Here is an 18,837-nt window from a genome sequence, read left to right as displayed (position 1 = left end):
TCTCTCAAGGATAAAACTAAATCAACATAGAGTAATCTTTCCTATCTTTTCACATAACTTCCAAAAATACAAATAAAATCCCGTCAACTTCGTTTCTTCCCTGTTTTATCAAATCGGTGAACTTATCCCTGTTTTTCCGAATCCAAGAGAGTTAGCAAACCTGCATTGAGGTCTAGTGTTAATACCAGTCCATATCTGGGTCCAAATCCAAGAAAATATCGACCCAAAATCCTTTCAAAGTAATACACAATGACTGTATGGTTTATGCAGGTGAAGTTATATTTTCCCGCCAAATTTCAAATGGGAAAAGATAAAGTGCCCATATCCAAATCCATGGTGCCTTTAAGACTTGGGGTGTCCTGGGTGTAAATAACAAGTGGTTTCCCCTTAGTAAGTGAGTGCCCCTTATCCAAATGAGGGGTGCCTTTAGTGATTTTCTCCCACGAGCGCAAATATCACTTTTCGAGCCAATTTTTCCGCAAAAGCTTATTTCTCCAAAAACACCTACAAAGACATAAAATAACCAAATAAGTATAAAATCGAGCACTAACAATATATACAATTGAGATATATTAGACACATAAATGCGTCTATCAAATACCCACAAACTTATTATTTGCTAGCCCTCGAGCAAATCAAGTAAAATAAAATCCTAACTCACTGTCGCAGGCATCGTCGATTGCATTTAGCGTATGCAATAAGCCTTTAAACCCCTAGGTGTTTCTAATGGCGGAGTGTTGTCTCCGGAGGGATTACCAGAGGTATACCCACAAAACCTTTATACTCCATACCCTAGCTATCTACACAGAACCTTGGAAGGCACTAAAGAATCTCCTTGGTTAGCATACTTATTGACTACAGGAGGAAGTACCCTGATGCGAAATTCCAATTGATGTACACGAGTTCGCACTCAAGCATACTAAAATTCATATGAAGTGACAGAGCTCTACTTAGATAGTCTCACTATGGACATCAATATCCGGAGTCAAAACTAATCACATGGATCGATCAAGAAGATGGATATAGAGAAAAACATAGATGGTTTTGATGTTTACTAGGTGAACGGTGTTTTTCATATCTGTCTGAAGGCCTCCGCCAAAATGAACCTATCCTAATGGACTGAGATACCGGTCTGATTAATATCAACACACTGGCATATACAAGGGTACCAGTGGTCGACTTTATTGAATTTAATCCAGTTGGTCTGATGGTCTTTTTTTTTTTTTTTTTTGGTATCTCAATCACTCTAATTCACCCTAGCATTGGTAACAACTTGAATCGTGAGCCCCACCTAATCACTTAGAGAAAATAGTTTAAAAATAAAACAAAATAAAAACAGAAGTGAAAAGGACTCAACGAGATATAGTGAAACTATCATGTTATTTCTAACACCTGAGCTCTGTGCTTTTATGAATAGACTCTTTAGATGTTGCCATCTAGTCAGATTGGTTCCTCAACTCCTACAACCAAAATGCTTCCATCCACTTAGATTGGTTAGTTCCATCCTTAATAGGGATAAATTTCTAGGCTCTGGAGTTTATTTATTGCAATGAAAAAGTTTCTCCTATACCCCCAAATTTAAATCTAACATTGTCCTCAATGTTCCAAAGGTGAAATTAAAAGCATGAACAAGGAGAAATTGTAACCATTTGAAGCAAAAGAGATAAGGAAAGATATTACCGTGTCACATGAGTATTGGGTTACCTCCCAAGAAGTGCTAAGTTTAATGTCTTCGGCCAGACTAAGAAACGATTAGTCACCTCATAAAATCATAAAATAATAGCCGAAATAGCTGTGGGTCATCAAAACCAAATAGATCTATCACAAGTGAAAGGAATCTGCAACATGCCAAGAAAATGAACAAATAAATCACACCCTTGTCTAGTTTCCTGTTTAAGACAACTACATCTAGTTGTGGTTCAGGTTCAGGATCTATAACTGGGTCAAAATAAAATATTTTCATGGGTTGCATTTCCTTATAGGTAAGATCCGATTCAGGTATTAGAGTCTGGAAAAACTCAAATAAAAACTTAGAAGCACATAATAATAACCTGAATAATTGAGGATCCTCTAAGTCAATCAGATTTGACTTACACAGCTGACCACAATGAGAGTGGTGATCTTCCTTAAACAAGTATGTCGACCCTAATCTCCTAAAGTAATTAGGTTTAGTCTCAAAACTTATTCGACACATTTGAAAATCAAACATTCCCACATTTGGAAGAAAAATATTTGGTGGGAAAACAAAGTCAATCTGGGTATTATAGCCTGGGTAAACCACATCAACCAGAGGATGGGTTTCTAATAACTGAAATTTCTTGTGGACATCACTAGGTTCAGGAAAACGTGTATGAAGATAATCTTGTAAAATGGTTGAGGCACATATGTCAAGTCCCAAGAGGGGGACCTTTCTAAGAGTTAAATCACATGGAGAATGATAATCACCCCCAAACTTAGAGTTTTCAGTGTCTCTAGAAAGACTAGTCACAACTTCCCTAATTTCAAGGTCATCTAATTCATAAAAATGGTCAATTGATTCTTCTAAGTCGAGTACATCCTCACTCATCTCGACGAGTTCATTTTCTTTTTCTAAGTCTATTGTTTCTAAATCGCTAGACTCAAACTATACTCGTTCCTCTAAACCATTATTAGCTTCGTAATCAAAAGGAAATACTACATCGTCTAAAACGGGGGTATCTCTAGTCAAATCCTCGTCCTTTTGAATAGGTGAATAATTATTAAAATTATTTGGATTTGAACTAGAAATAATATTATTATTAAGCTCAGTTGGAGTAGCAAATTTCTGATCACTATGCCTATTTATTTCAAATTCTTCATCAACACTATCCTCATCATAATCATTATAATAACATGAAAATGGTTGAACCTCATCTAAACAACAAGTAGTGTTACCAATTATATCCTCGTCATCCTGTTTATGCAAATAACTATCCTCATTTTCAAGGGTATTATTGGAGACACTGTATTGAAAATTAAGATTATTTCGAGCAATTCTTTCGTTCGTCTCAGCTATCAGCTTGAGGGATTCCTCTATAGAAAGTTTTCTTTCGTCATAAACTAAGTTATTCATCTCAGCTATCCTACGTGTCGACTCTTCTAATTTCCTGAGAGACTCTTCTAAAGGAGAAATATAAGAATTTTGCTCATATGACCGGTGCGTATGTGGATAGTAATTGGGCTCACCATGGTATGGACCATAATCTTCAGAAGGCTGATGTTCCTAACCACTATTCACACTATGGTCAAAGTAGTAACGTCCATTTTGAAACTCATTCGGATATTCGTTGTATTGCCTATTGTAATACCAGTTCGACATTCTACTGCAGGGGTGCGAGTTGTCACACAAAATAAAACCCACTGACAGGGGATTCGTTGGTGGATAGAGTCTTATCTCCCGTACCAGACGGGCGATGAACCGTTGAGGTCGACTCAGGCCACCGACTCCAATGTCAGTGTACGAACCCGAGGGGCCGAGACAGTATCGTAACTGTCGTCCTTCCCTGCAAACAGTTTATATTTAATTTTTAACCTTTCCTTAGGGTTTCAAAATAATAATAATGTCCAGTCCAAAAATAAAAATGTTCAAAAAGGAAAAGAAAAATTACAAAAATAAAATCCTATTTACAGTTTCTAAAAATAAACAAAATAACTATATACAAAATCTTCTTCTTCACTCCTTTCGAATTCCTCTTTTCTTTCCTTCTTTGGCGATGCTTTCCTTTTATAGCACTTTTTCTTTCCTTGTAGCTTCACTCCAAATCTGAAAAGAATCGAAAAATACCAAAACGCGTAAAAAGGAACAAAAAAGAATAATAAAAATAAACCTAAAACAAATCTAAATACAAATCCCCAGCAGCGGCGCCAAAAATTGGTGTAGTTTTTAAACTGATAAGTAGAAGTTCGTTCAAAGACTTGTAAAGATTTGATTTCAGACATAATTTTGGTTTCACTTAATGTTACGAGAGACTGGGACTCAGGATTCCACCAATAAATCCATTCATGCGATTCATATAGTTATTCTAGACAATTATAGCTCAAATAGAATATTGACTCTGTTTCTTTGCCAAGGTAGATTTTTGAAAAGCAACGACTATAAATCTAAAGCATGGGATATCAAAATACTTAACCTAAGTATAACCCATCAATTGAAATCACAACCGTTCAATAAAAACCATAAAACAATTAATAATCCATGCAAAAAGTCATGAAAGAATTAAATATAATTACCACACGTATGAAATATGGCTTCCTCCGTCATCCCAGTGTTGGGGTTTAGCTCATGATGTCGTACAAACTCTCGAAAGATAGAAACATGGCTCAAAGAGTGTTTAAAGATGGAAGTACAAGGAAAATCACCAAAAAAGATCAATTGCAACGTTTATATGCGTGGAAGATCGACTGTTACTAACGATACAGAAGATGTAAGACTGTTGGGAAAGATATTATGTGTGTCGTGGATAAACCACACTTTTTTGCGACTGACTTGGGTCGTCCAATGTTCTTCAGCTTCGTCTTCTTTCCCCTGCTGCTGCAACTTTCTCTGCAGCGTGATTTCTTCGTACCATAGCCTCCTCTAAACTACGTAAAGGCCCCAAACTCCTCGACTCTCTTCTCTGAACTTCCAGCCGCTCTTATATACATCTCAGGACCAATAAAACCTCCCGGAAATCTTTTGTTTCTTCTCTTCTTTTCTTCGCTGCCAAGTTGCGAATAATCCTCTCCAAGTTTTCTTTACGAGTCTTTTTAGTCCAATCCGACGTCCCTGAATCTCTCAAGGATAAAACTAAATCAACATAGAGTAATCTTTCCTATCTTTTCATGTAACTTCCAAAAATACAAACAAAATCCCGTCAACTTCGTTTCTTCCCTGTTTTATCAAATCGGTGAACTTATCCCTGTTTTTCCGAATCCAAGAGAGTTACCAAACCTGCTTTGAGGTCTAGTGTTAATACCAGTCCATATCTGGGTCCAAATCCAAGAAAATATCGACCCAAAATCCTTCCAAAGTAATACACAGTGACTGTATGGTTTATGCAGGTGAGGTTATATTTTCCCGCCAAATTTCAAATGGGAGAAGATGAAGTGCCCATATCCAAATCCAGGGTGCCTTTAAGACTTGGGGTGTCCTGGGTGTAAATAGCAAGTGGTTTCCCCTTAGTAAGTGAGTGCCCCTTATCCAAATGAGGGGTGCCTTTAGTGATTTTCTCCCACGAGCGCAAATATCACTTTTCGAGCCAATTTTCCCGCAAAAACTTATTTCTCCAAAAACACCTACAAAGACATAAAATAACCAAATAAGTATAAAATCGAGCATTAACAACATATACAATTGAGATATATATTAGACACATAAATGCGTCTATCAATAAGGCAGTTGGATAACAACAAGGAAACCATGGTCTTGATGGTTTTCATAAAGGCTATAGGTTTTTAGTTGTCAAGGATATATTTAACTGCATTTTCACTTCCTTTTTAGATATTTTTTGTTATATGATAAATGCAGACCATGTAAACGTCTGAGTTAGTGATGGGTCATTTAGATGGCATGGTTCAAATGGGTAAAAAGTTAAGATTGAATTGCTTTGTATTCTTAACATCTTTCCTTACTTTAAATAAATGTTTATCTTAACCACTATTGGATTTCCTTCTTTGGAGATCCACATTTTTTTTTCTTTGTTTATTAATGAATATATATTGCCCTTTCTTTGACTACATGCTCATGAAATATTATGATTACTTTTAGCTGTATGGTGTATTCGTATGTGGTAAGTATTTTTGAATTTTCATGTTTGTATATATATTCTAAAAGTTCAATGGTCCAAGTGGGAAAGCTTCATTTCTTGAGATATAGTCAAAGCTATAACACAAGTTTCAAAAATAGCGGACATTCACTTGAGCGTATGTGCACTACCATTTTCTTTTTGGTTAATTGGGAGTAAATGAAACGTCAGTTATGTGGCTCCTTCTTCTGTAGTGTAGTTAGCTATTGATTTTGCTTTGGAGTGGCATATGTGTTGTCGCTGAAGTTTAGTTTCAATGACACCGTTATGGAGATTTCGATGCTCTTGCTTATTTCACTGTAAAATTTTCTTCAAGTTCATAGTTTTGCAGTTTAAATTTGTGCTCAGTACGTGCTAGCAATTCTGGATTTTCTTCATAAAAAGCTCATAACCAATTTCAGGCTATAATATTTGTGCGGTTCGAAAACCTGGGCGAATTTAACGTTAGTGCTGATTGTGCCTATTATTTCCTCTTCAACCTGATACATATGCTTTTATCGTTATCATAGGCTGCACTCTGCAGTGTTGCGCCTTTTGTTACTTCTACGTGTCCTTTTCCCTCTGTTTTCTACTTTAAATCATTCTATAGTGTTGTTGCTTTATCAGATTTGGATTCACTACAAAGTATGTACTTTTTCATAGGTTGCATCTCATCATAGCCATTTCATGAGAGATGAAATTAAGGAACCTGCGAGTTATTCAAGATCACAGGATCAAACGTATATAATAAGTATTATTTTAAAGGGGAAGTAGCTGAACAATGGATTTTTCTTTTGTTCATTCAAGTTCAGTTTAAGTTCCAGTGTTTGATGTATTTATGGACAATTTTATTTGTTTCAAATTCCAGGTAAGTAAGTTCCCGAAGGTTTCCGTGGAGTCTATTACCATGGGTTATGGAAGCTGCAGTCATTATGCGTATCATTTTTTCTGTTGGAGGAGTAAGCAGTACTATTTTTCAATTGCTTCCCCTTTGTTTTCAAAATTTAAACTATGCAGTACCTGACTTGATAATATTACCGTGAAAGAAGCTACAATTTTATTAAAGAACTGTGTTTTTTTTTCTTATTAAGTGAATTGTACTAATTTTATTTTTTGGATCTTAAAGTTCTTACTACAAATAATAATGTTTGGCCGAAATATAAAGGACTGAAAATTGTTGTTTTGGTGATAAAAAGGATGAGGAAGAAGAAACCATTTAGCAGGTTCAATCAGTCCATACCGTTAATAATTGCTTAATGCAGTACCAACCAAGTACGAGCTAAAAAAAGTACTAAAAGAACATTACAGACTTGGTTATTGCAAATGGCAAGGGTAGTTGATATCCTTGCTAAAGGAATTAGGAATTCTTCAGCTCTTTCATTAACTACTTTGAGTATGTCGGATGAGGCGTGTAATGCATCGCTAGGAAAATGCCCGTCACTATCTGAAAAAGAATTTTTATTTGGATCTCTTTGTAAAGGATATTATCGTGTTCTTAAAAATAAAATAAAAAATGGCATGGGTAGCTCACTGGGATTTTTATAAGCTGACGGTACCGGAAATGAAGCGTGGAGATCAACTATGGACACTCATAATTTCTATGAACTCATTCAATTTACAAACCTAGCAAAGAAATGAAGCGTTGAGATTAACCATGGAAACCCAGAATTTCTATGAACTTTAGATAAAGTAACTCAAGTCTAATTATTCCAATATGACAAATCCGTGCAAAATGCTCCCAATTTCATGTCACAAAGAATGCTTAAATCAATAATGAGTTAATGATATTTTCAGTAACACTGACTCAATCCCGGGCCGTTACGGCACAGGTCATATTCTAGTATTCCACAAAATTGATTTAAAATGTAAATTCCCAATTTTGGACAAATGTGAACCATCTGCATTGCATTCAAATTTAATCAAATCTAGCTATTAAGTTTAAAAACCATACATATAATTAAAACTAATATGTTTTAAAAACAAAGTACATAAAATTTATTGAAACTACTCATTTTACACCTTCATTGTGATGCAGGTGGCAGAATGACTTCCAAAAAAATAGTTGAATTTGTTTAACACCTTGAGGATGTCAAAACAATCTTCGAAACCATAAAATTTTCTTTTCGTTATGACTATTCCAGTAAAGCTCTTTTCATGCAATTTCAAAAAAAAAAAAAATATTAAAGTTCACGACAAGGTAAAAAAAAAAGAAATTTTAAGTTCGAATTTTTTTCTTATCATTTCATAAACAGTTTCATTCTTCGTTCTAACTCGATTGGTTTTGTTACTAAAGCTTCAAATTTCATTATTTTCACGATGATTATTTAAAAACGGCCAACGGCATTGAATCACGCATTCTCGTGTTTCTGATTTCTGCAACGAGCTTTTCATGAACACTTGCCAAAAATTTGAGAGCCTCTGGTTGATCTATACCATGAAGAGGATGTTGTGATTATAATGCCTAAGCTCTACAAATAGACATATCATCTTTATCAGTGAATTAAAGAGCACAAACTCTAGGTTGAGCCATCTTTCAGGAATTTAGTGTGAGATTAAAAAATATTTAATTGAAATTATAAGAAAATTTGTATAAGATTATAGGTGTAGAATGGAGGTTGAAATCGGATATACAAGGAAGATTGAAATTGAATCCTTCGATGATATAGCGCGTTAACGTCAATATTATTACTGAGCGGTAAACTCTCTTCCGCTTGGTAGACTATTTGTCTCGATTCGCTACCTAATCAGATTTGCTGGTTTTCCGAGTAATTGTGTCGGTTTGGTAAGTTCTGTAGTGGACTCAAATTAGAAAATCTTAGCATGTGACTTTGTCCTTATATTTTCTTAGTGGTACAAATCTTTTGTATCCCATTTTTAGTCAATCTGTATTTTTTTATCGGTAATAATATCTTTTATTATTGTGAGGAACTCTCAATTCAATTTGCCTCAAATTTTCTAATTCCTAATCTAACCTATTGAAGTCGATTTTAGTAACCAACTCAAGCGACCGATTTTTGGAACTAAATTTGTCAACCAAACTTGACATACAAATGCTAGGTGAGTTATACGAAGTGCTCAAACATTTACTAGGACTAAAACCAAGTATATGAGTTGCGAGTTAAGTGATGCTAGAGAACAAGATGGAGATGTCATATTCGCCGGACAAATAATACCTATGAAGGACACTTGTCTATATTTAGAGTCGATATTGCAGAGCGATGTGAAGATTGATGAGGATGTTGGTCATAGGATTCGAGCGGGATGGATAAAATGACGACATGCGACCGGTGTCCTTAATGACAAAAAAGTCTCGCAAAATCTCAATAGGCGAGCTATATAAAATGACGATCATACCTGCAATGTTGTGTGATGCTGCATGTCGGCGAGTAAAAGACAACACGTTAAGAATATAAGTTTACCAGAGATGCGTATATTAAGGTAGAGTTGTGGACATAGTATGCATGACCAGACTAAAAATGATGATGTACGCGATAAATTTGGAATAAAGTTAATTGAGGAGAAGCTTATTCAACAGCGACCGAGATGATTTAAAAATTCCCAACATAGCCCTCTGAAAGTAGCAATGTACATTGGTATCGTAAAACATGTTATAAACACAAAGAGAGGTAGAAACAACCAATATGGACATGGTAGAAAGCAACGAAATGAAGCTTAAGGGGAAAAAACATCAAATGAATTGGATTCAGATAGAAATGTATGAAAGTTAGCTATTTGGTAGTTTGGTTTGGATTTGTTTAGAGATAACATTAAAAGCTATGGATTTATTTAAAGACGAGGATCAAGTACGACTTAAGAGTTAGGACTTTGATCCAGGATTTATTAATATAATTAGTGTCTAGATTATTTTATTTTTTGAAAAGGGAAAGTTATATTAAAAAATAAAAGTATTTATAACCCGGGAGGGTACCAACAGTTACAATACAAGTGTATTACTGTATCCCAGTTAAACAGTGTCGAGTTTACATCAACATCCTTGAATGTTTCCCTAAATCTATTTCTGACACGGTTCTATGCCTGGCCCCGAAGAATCTACCATTTCTTTTCGTCCATATGTGCCAAACAATCGCATAATGAATCTTCTCCCACACATCCTTACACTTTCCTCTTAGTTTATATTACGATCAAATATCAAACAAACTAAGTAAAGTAGCAGGCAACAACATAAGAGACCTTACAATGTTGAAACAAATGATCAGCAATTTCCACCTCTTGCTGACAAAGGTGATACGATTTATATGACACATTGACTCCTATGTGTCTGAGCATAGAGAGAGTAGGAAGAGAATTATGAAAAGTATCCCAAAGCAAGAAGCTCACCTTAGGTGGAATCTATTTTTTCCAAACATGCTTCTGAAAAACACAATGATTCTCCTCCTTTATGGGGAGCTCATAAGCCTTCTTCACGCTGAATTCACCTTGAAAAGAAATGACATCCTCCTCATTCGCAAAGTCTGGTACAAGTCCTAGTCCATTACACAGAAGATCTCATTCTAATTGTTATACCCCATTCATAGTCCTTCTAGTATTACACTGTAATCTACCATGATTTATCATTTCAAATATATATGCATTTTTTTATTCACGTACCTTGAAAACAGTTGGTAATCTATCCTTTAATAAACCATTTGTACACCAATTATCTAACCAGAATCGCACCGACTTACCATTCTTAACGTGCAGCTCACAACCATCCTGAATCAAGGAGCTAGATTTCAAAATGTTCTTCCAAAAACCTCTAACCTGAGGTAATGCATCATGAACTGCAAAAAAAACATATCGTTGTTTCCTTTAAATTTTTCTTGAACAACCCTCTTCCAAAGTGCATCTTTCTCTTTAGTAAATCTCCATATCCATTTAGATAGCAACGCCTTGTTGTTGAGCTTAAGATTCTTCATGTCTAGACCACCCATACATTTGGGAGTACAAATTATCTTTCAAGACACCCAACACATCTTTTTTCTTGTCTTCAGTTGAATCCCAAAGGAAGTTTCTCATAATCCTAGTCAATTTCTTCTCTGTCGCTGCAGGTAAGTGAATTAGAGAAAGAAAATAAATAAGAAAGCTAGCGAGGCAATTTTTAATAAAAATTAGCCTACTAGTCATATTCAAAAAAATTCTCTTCCACAAATCTAACTTACTTTTCATTCTTTGAATAACAACATCCCACATTGAAGTATTATTTGATGTAACCCCCAACGGCAACCCCAAATACTTTATAGGCATAGAATCCACCTTGCAGCCAAGCTCCATCGCCAAATTACTAATAGATTCATCTGCACCTGCACTTATAATTGAGCTTTTGTCTAGGTTCATCTTCATCCCTGTCGGCATCTCAAATTAGACAAGATAAGTAGCAACCTTCTCAATTCAACATCATCAGCATTAATAAATATGAGGGTATTGTCCGCAAACTGCAAATGAGTTACCTCAATACCATTTTCAGCAACCTTAAAACCATGTATCTGTCCTCTAAGATCAGCATCTTTAATAAGTTTAGAAAGCACATGTACAACTAGCAGAAACAAAAATGGAGACAAAGAGTCTCCTTGTCGCAGGCCTTTAGAAGGTCTAAACTTCTCCGTGGAACTCCCATTAACCAAGATAGAAATGTTTGCAGAACTAAAACACCATTGTATCCAAGAAACCAATTTCTCACCAAAGCTGTGTTTCTTAAATATGCACAAAAAGCCTTCCATTTGATATTATCGAATGCCTTCTCCATGTTAACTTTACAAAGCACACCTGGAATCTTTGATTTTAATCTGCTGTTTATGCATTCACCAGCCACCATAACACCGTCCAAGATTTGTTTTTTTTTTTTTTTTTTTTTTTTTTTATAAAAACTCCGTCTTACTGACAGTCAGGCACTGTTAGTAGCATCACTAATTCTTTTTATTGTTTCTTTTGTTCCTCTATTCGTAGTAACTTCGATGTCGGATCTCATTTCTATCCTACGCAACTTTGTAATTTGCACTAAACGCTTTTGTTGTTGTTGATTGGCCAGATAAAACTCAAGAAATCTATAACTAAGCTATATAAGACTCTTTGGTTAAAAAAAAAAACAAAAGCTATATAAGACTCTTACTCCACATGACGTGCCGGTTGGACTTGGACACCACACGTGGCTATTTGTATCTCCTTTGTCCTCCCAAATTTGTGGGCAGATCCCTTCCCTCTGCTCAAAATATACGATGAACCGCCTATTAACTGATTAATCAATAATTTAAAAGGTCTCTCTCTTTATTTTTCCCGTATCATTGAACAACATTATTGTGATCAATAATTCAATGCCAAGGTGTCCGTAGATGTTTTTTTTTTCCTCTTCACAAATACATCATCCAGCTTCACCACCTTTTTCACAAAGTAAAACAAACATATTAACCTTTTACCAATATATATATAGAGAGAGGATATACTTCTCTTTCTCCAATTTGGACACTACACATGGCCATTTGTGTCTCCTCCCAAATTTGTGGGTAGATTCCATCTGCTCAAATACGCGATGAATCACCTATTAATTGATTGATAAATAATTTAAATGGTTTCTCTCTTTTATTTTTCGTATTATTGAATGACATCATTGTAATCAATAATTCGGTGGCCAGGTGTTACTGAAGGTCTTTTTTAGGCCTATAAATACACCGTTATGCTTCAGTAACCTTCATTCTTAAAACAATCTTAATACCAAAACAATATATATACACTTCTCTTTCTCCAAAAACCATAATCTTCCACACTAGAAGGCTACTAGTTATATCAAATGGCAACTTGTGTTGTTTCTTCAAATGAGCCTGCGTACGTCTTTACTTCTTTTGAATTTCCTTAGATTCCAATCATATATTTACTCGTTTCTTGATTATTATTTTTACTTCTTTTTTTTTGTTTTGTTTCTGTTGTCATTGATTTTTATTTTGTTGCATTTCATTTTTTATTCGTTTTCTTTTTCTTGATCGATACATTTTACTGTATTTGTTATGTTTGCGTTATAACTCTTCCTTGATATCTTTCTTTTCAAAATTATTTTACTATGACTTTAATCATTCATATTGATTATATTAGTATATACTGTATATAAGATTACTAATATCTAGTACGTACTTTTACAAACTTTATTTGAAAGGACCTATTAGTTCATTAGTTCATTTAATTTTACATGTAAAACTAGTTTGTTAATGGGACATATATGGCTAATAATCTAACATATATTCCTATCAAAATATCAGAATCAACGGCATGGTTGGCATGATAGCTGACGTTGAGGTTCCAACCGAAGTTCCACACAATGTAGCTGAGATCGTACTAGTTCGACATGGAGAGACCACATGGAACAACGCAGGAAGAATTCAAGGAAGCTTAGAATCTGAGCTTAATGAGGCTGGATGGAAGCAAGCCGATGCAGTTAATATCCCAACCTAACCCTTATCATTTCATTAATTAACTCATAAACTAACTAATATCGCGGACATATGCATGTTTGCACTAGAAATTCAAACCAAATATTAATTGCCTTGTGTTCGTTGTTGTTATAGATCGCAGCCAGGTTAGGAAAAGAGTTGAAACCTGCGGCCATTTACTCATCTGACCTCAAGCGTGCTAAAAATACTGCGGAAATGATAGCCAAGACCTGCCATATCCCCGAGGTAATAGAAGTACCAGAGTTGAAAGAGAGGCATGTAGGAAGCTTACAAGGTTATTACTGGAGTGAGATTCAAGAGAAAGAGCCCGAGGCTTACCTTGCTTTCTTCTCTTCTGCGAAGGACCTTGAAATACCTGTAAGTAACTATATACCTAATTAATTAAATTTACAGAAACAACTTACAGTTTCACCAAGTACGTACGTACTATACATTATTGTCTGCGCACCTAACGTTATTTTCATATGTAGGGCGGAGGAGAGAGCTTTAATCAGCTATGTGAGAGATCAGTTTCTGCTCTTGAAGAAATTGCATCCAAACACAAAGGTATATATCATACAGATCCCAATATGTACCTTATGTTTTATGCAATCATTAATAATATATAGATCGAACCGACAAGTTTTCCCTTAAGCTATCAATCACACACATGGTATAGTGAGATGATATGTATAAAATGGTCTTGATCACTCAACGTGCATCGGCCTTGATTGGTATATGCATATGGTTGGAACTTAGACTTGGGCTTGGTACACTGATACCAAACAAAGCAAACCAAATCACCTACACTTTTTTCTGTTACCTATACTGGTAATGATCACCAGATCTGATCATATATCCCTCATTCCCCTTGTAGGAAAAAAAATTAATAAATACATCATGGTATTAATTTTGACACCATTTTTTTTTTTTGTATGGACCTACAGGTGAACGAGTCATCGTAGTGACACACGGCGGTGTTTTAAGAGCCATTTACATGGCCGTTACTGGTGAAGCCAGTGCAGGAAAAATATTGAACGCTTCAATAAATGTAGTCCATCTAACTGAGAAGAGATGGGTATTTAAGACATGGAGTGATGTTAGTCACCTTAATGAAGTCGGATTTCTTCAACGCGGATTCAATGGAGATGCCTTTCAACACTAAATCTACCACCCATTTATGAGAATCTACGCGAGTAATTTAGAAGATTAAACAGCAGGAGAAATTATGAAAAGAGATGGTGAAGATCAGATCAGGATCGATCTTTTATATTGTCCTGAACAGCGGTGATTATTTTGATAAACTAAGTGTATGTATGTTTAAATAATTCCAACCATCATTGTGTTCCATGGATTACCCAAAACTACATACGAGCATGTATTTTTATTTGTTTATGATTAAAGATGTTTTTTTTCTCTTTGAAGCATAATTAAAAATGTTGTTGTATGTTTATTTTAATGAAACTGTTTCTAGTTACCAAACTTGTATATTACTAGGTTAAATTAGCGATCCAGTTAATTTTTTATTTAGCTTCCACAAACATAAAGATAAAAAATTGTTATCGAACACAAAGGATCAGTGAAACCAATGCCATCTAGAAAGCTAGAGACAGAAGTAATCTTGTAAGCGACAGGGTACTGAAAGTTCAGTGAGTGTTTTTTTTCTTTCTTTTTGGAAGCATAATGAGTGTTATATAGAATCAACCTCATGTCACCTCAACAGTTTTTTGAGAACTAATTATTGAACTTACAATTATTTAGATTCAATCATGACCCAGCTTTGGTCTCACTAGCATATGGATGAATTTCTAAATTATTGCTACGAAAACTACCATGAAATTGGGAGAAATTAGGACTTAGCCAGGGCGATCTCCAAATCTTAGCATGCTTTTATTCCGGGCAGTTCTATCTTTGATGCTATTGTGCTTACTAATGACATTTTTCATTCTTTTAAGAACAAGTCAGGTGTGAAAGGTTGGATGGCATTAAAGTTGGATTTCGACAAGGCCTACGATAGAGTAAGCTGGACTTTTTTATCCAAAGTGATGCATTATATGAGATTTTCTGAACACTGGATTGAGATGGTGTATGAGTGTATTTCTACTGTGTCTTTTCAGGTGTTACTCAATGGGTCTCCTATTAAGTCTTTTTGTCCCTGTAAGGGATTGAGGCAGGGAACCCTCTCTCTCCATATTTGTTTATTATGGTGTTAGAGGTTTTCTCTAGACTAATTGAGAAGCACATTGCTGATAAGAGTCTGGCTGGGTTTAGTATTGCTAGAGAAGCTCCTAAAGTTACCCATTGTTTATATGACGATGATAATTTAGTTTTCTTGAAGGCTAATCATTCTAATGCTATGAATCCTAGGTATGTTCTTAACAAGTTTTGCAGGTGGTCTGGACAAGAGTGAATCTTAACAAATCTACTCTTATTACTTCTGCAAACGTTAAAAAGAGAGATGGTAGGGCTCTTGCTTCCACTATTGGTGTCAAATTCAGTCCTAATCCAGGTAAGTACTTGGGTGTCCCTATGCAGTGGGGTAGATTAAGTTATGATATGTTTTCTAGCATTGTTGATAAAGTGGAAGCTAGGATGCAGGGCTGAAAAGGTAGCACTAGTACAAATCTTCACATTCGCCACGCTTAATCACCGTGTCCATAGGCGTTTGGTCATGGATTTTTTTCACTCCAAAAATGTGGCATCAGGTGTCGTGACAAACAGGTACCTTTATGGCTACAGACATTTTGAGTGGCTATAAAATATGATTTACCATGGTCATAACTCTAAAACCGTGTCTATATGTTACTCATTATTTTATTTTTGTAGTTAAGCATTTTCACTATCACCGTGGCCATAGGATCCTTATAGACACACAATTTGATTATATGTGACTAAAGTTTACCTTAAAGTCACGTGAATTTTATTTTAGCCGTGGCCTTTGTCGTCAATTGGACACGCAAAATTCATTTTATCATGGCCAATTCATGAGTTGCAGTTACCTTAGAACCACACTAATTTTTCTTAACCATGGCCATCTCTATCATTTGGACACACGAAAAATAATTGAACATGGCAAATACATGACTTGTAGTCACGTTTAATCTATAGTACCATGGCCATCCATATTTTCGGACACGTGATAAATATTTTACATGACCAATTAATAAGTTATGGCCACTAAAATTTTGTAGCACCGTGACTAAAAACTTTCCAAAAACACATCAAATGTTTTCAATGTAGCTGTTGTTCACCTTTGCGACACAAAAACTACGACAAACCATGGCGATAAACTTTATAAAATGACACAAAACGTATTCAACGTGGCAAGTATTTTTTTTTTGCCACTCGAAAATTGCAATTTTCATTACTCAATTTATTCTTTGGCCATTGTTTAAAATCTAAATAGTGGCCGTATTTTATATTCAACCCCAGTATTTGACACTATATCAAGACTTCAGGGACATGTCGGCCACTTCTTTCTATCATGTGTAGCAAAACTCACCTTAATCACACTACAATTAGAATTGAACCAAAATAATTAATCACACTACAATTAGAATTGAACCAAAATAATTTTTATTAACCATATGATAAACTCTCAATATCTGACCAATCATGCAATAACCTTAAGATAACAAAATTTCAAAGGGAGATTTACAAGTTTAAACATCCAAATTCTACAGTCTATTTCTCTTAATAATTAGGCTGCAGTCTTGAGTCTTTTGCTGGATCTCCGAGACTTCAGTTCCCCACTCTTTGTATCTGAAGGTTTCTTGTTCTTTATCTTCTTAGTGTTTGAGTCAGCATCATGTTCATCAGGGTCTGAAAGTGGCTGGCCCTGCAGCAAGCAAGTGGATGTATAATTAGGGAACAAACCATGATAACAGTTATATGCTCAGGATGCATAAGGTAATAACTTAAATGTTCTCTGTTAACTGCCTCAAAACATATAAATAGTATTATGCTAACAGTTATATGCTCATGTGCGAATTGTGGGAAAATATGTGCAGCGGGGACAAAATACAGTTATCTCATATTTGCTAGTGTTGGTTTCAAGCCAAAGCTAGAATACAGAAAAATAAGTAATTGGACCCAGGTATCACACAACACACAGCATTATAGCATTAAGCTACATTACAACAAGCATGTACATGGTTCCACATATTTGTTATAACAGGTAGACTAAATTAAGGAATAAAGATCACAAACTCTGTAGGCCAAGCTCAGTGCCTGCTTTTTTCGTCAAAGTTCCATCTTCCACTTCCAGCTGCTTATCAAACTCCTCCTGCACAAAAAAATTAGGGGATTAATAGTGTTAATCAATTAAAACAAACTTATTTGCACATTTACTCAAGCACAAGACAAATAGCTAGGTAGTTTCAGTCGTGTTACAAGCTGTGCTGCCTTTTCCCTAACATCATCGCCATCGTATTCTCCATTTTTGTTTTGATGTGCCTTCCTCCACAGTAAAGACCGTGAAAGATTTTCATCTTTCACGAATCTCTTTTTCTAGTAATTAGCAAATACACAAGCCAAATATTAGATACATACTCTTCGTATCGTTAGATGTACTCTTTAATTAAGCATACAAGCTAGTTAGATATATTCTTTAATTAAGCATACAAGCTAGTGAGATGTATTCATATGGAAATAATACTAATTTTTGATAAGAAACTGGACTTACTAATTTTTCCAACAGCTATCACCAGCGGAACTGGTGCCACTACCATCGCTATCTTCGTCTTCATCCTCTGACTCTCCTATATTCTGCAAGGCTCGAGCCTCCATGGCTGCAGTCTCATTGTCAGCATACTCATCATCATCATACTCTGGCTCCCATGGCTGTAGACATATCAGAAAACTGCATATACATATATGATTCAATCAAAGATGGTCTGAATTGAAGCACAGCTTCTTTTCAATCAAAAGTCAAAAGTTATTATTATTAAACTATAACAATCCCATGTAACCTAAGTTCAATTCTGTTTTAGTACCACTTACTCTTCGCCATTTGGCTATGGGAATAAGGAATAAGGATAATTTACCTTGCAAACACAAATCGATAAAACATAACCCGCAATAACCAACCGATAGGGTATTAAGTGCTAAGGACAGAAATAAGCAACTTGACCACTAAACAGTCCCATGGAACAAAATCGTTTTTCATGTTCATTCTATATTAACTTCTCAAGTATGATGGTATTTATCTCCAATTCATAACTTCAGCGCACTTGACAAATATAATCAGAATAAAACATTCAAAGGAGGAAGCTTGAGTTTTTTAGATCAAAGAAACTGAAAAGCATGAGCCTGAGAATGAAGCCCTACGAATTAAATTAGCTGAGGGAAATTCAAAAGCATCACCACAATCCATTTTAGTACAGCTTACTAATTGCCTAGGGATTAAAGTAACAATGCTTCTGGAGATGTTAGGCTAAGCATCAAAGCACAAATGATAAAATGCAACCCACAAAATTCACCACCGTCAGGTAGGTTATGAATGAATTCATTCAATGATGGTCTGATTTGAAACCCATGCATCACAAGATTGTACACAAGTTCAGGTTCAATTACAGCACTGTAAAACAAATAAAAAGATAATCATACATTTCCTTGGGATATTATTACATTACGCATGTAAG

The 18,837-nt window shown here is 35.2% G+C and overlaps 1 protein-coding gene and 2 long non-coding RNA genes across 5 annotated transcripts; 2 read left to right on the top strand and 1 right to left on the bottom strand.

Moving 5' to 3' along the window:
- Positions 1 to 12,445: 12,445 nt before the first annotated feature.
- LOC113320339 (metal-independent phosphoserine phosphatase-like) lies at positions 12,446 to 14,677 on the top strand. The gene is made up of 5 exons (XM_026568252.1): positions 12,446 to 12,596; positions 13,025 to 13,199; positions 13,331 to 13,573; positions 13,687 to 13,762; positions 14,143 to 14,677. Exons 1-5 carry the CDS (start codon positions 12,562 to 12,564, stop codon positions 14,358 to 14,360), a joined length of 747 nt encoding a protein of 248 aa, XP_026424037.1. The 5' UTR covers positions 12,446 to 12,561; the 3' UTR covers positions 14,361 to 14,677.
- Positions 14,678 to 14,943: 266 nt separating this feature from the next.
- Positions 14,944 to 17,104, top strand: LOC113323672. 3 transcript variants are annotated; one of them, XR_003347766.1, is made up of 4 exons: positions 14,944 to 15,213; positions 15,313 to 15,704; positions 15,794 to 15,916; positions 16,988 to 17,104. It is a non-coding gene; the product is annotated as an uncharacterized LOC113323672 (long non-coding RNA). The 3 variants fall into 3 exon arrangements; XR_003347767.1 differs by having other exon boundaries at positions 15,787 to 15,916; XR_003347765.1 differs by having other exon boundaries at positions 15,313 to 15,916.
- On the bottom strand, positions 16,752 to 17,698 carry LOC113323673. The gene is made up of 2 exons (XR_003347768.1): positions 17,588 to 17,698; positions 16,752 to 17,480 (listed from the first exon to the last, which is right to left on the bottom strand). It is a non-coding gene; the product is annotated as an uncharacterized LOC113323673 (long non-coding RNA).
- Between the last annotated feature and the right edge of the window lie 1,139 nt (positions 17,699 to 18,837).

This window comes from Papaver somniferum, chromosome 11 (genome assembly GCF_003573695.1).
Source record: "Papaver somniferum cultivar HN1 chromosome 11, ASM357369v1, whole genome shotgun sequence".
Classification (NCBI taxonomy): Eukaryota; Viridiplantae; Streptophyta; class Magnoliopsida; order Ranunculales; family Papaveraceae; genus Papaver; species Papaver somniferum.
This window is presented reverse-complemented; position numbering and strand designations above follow the sequence as displayed.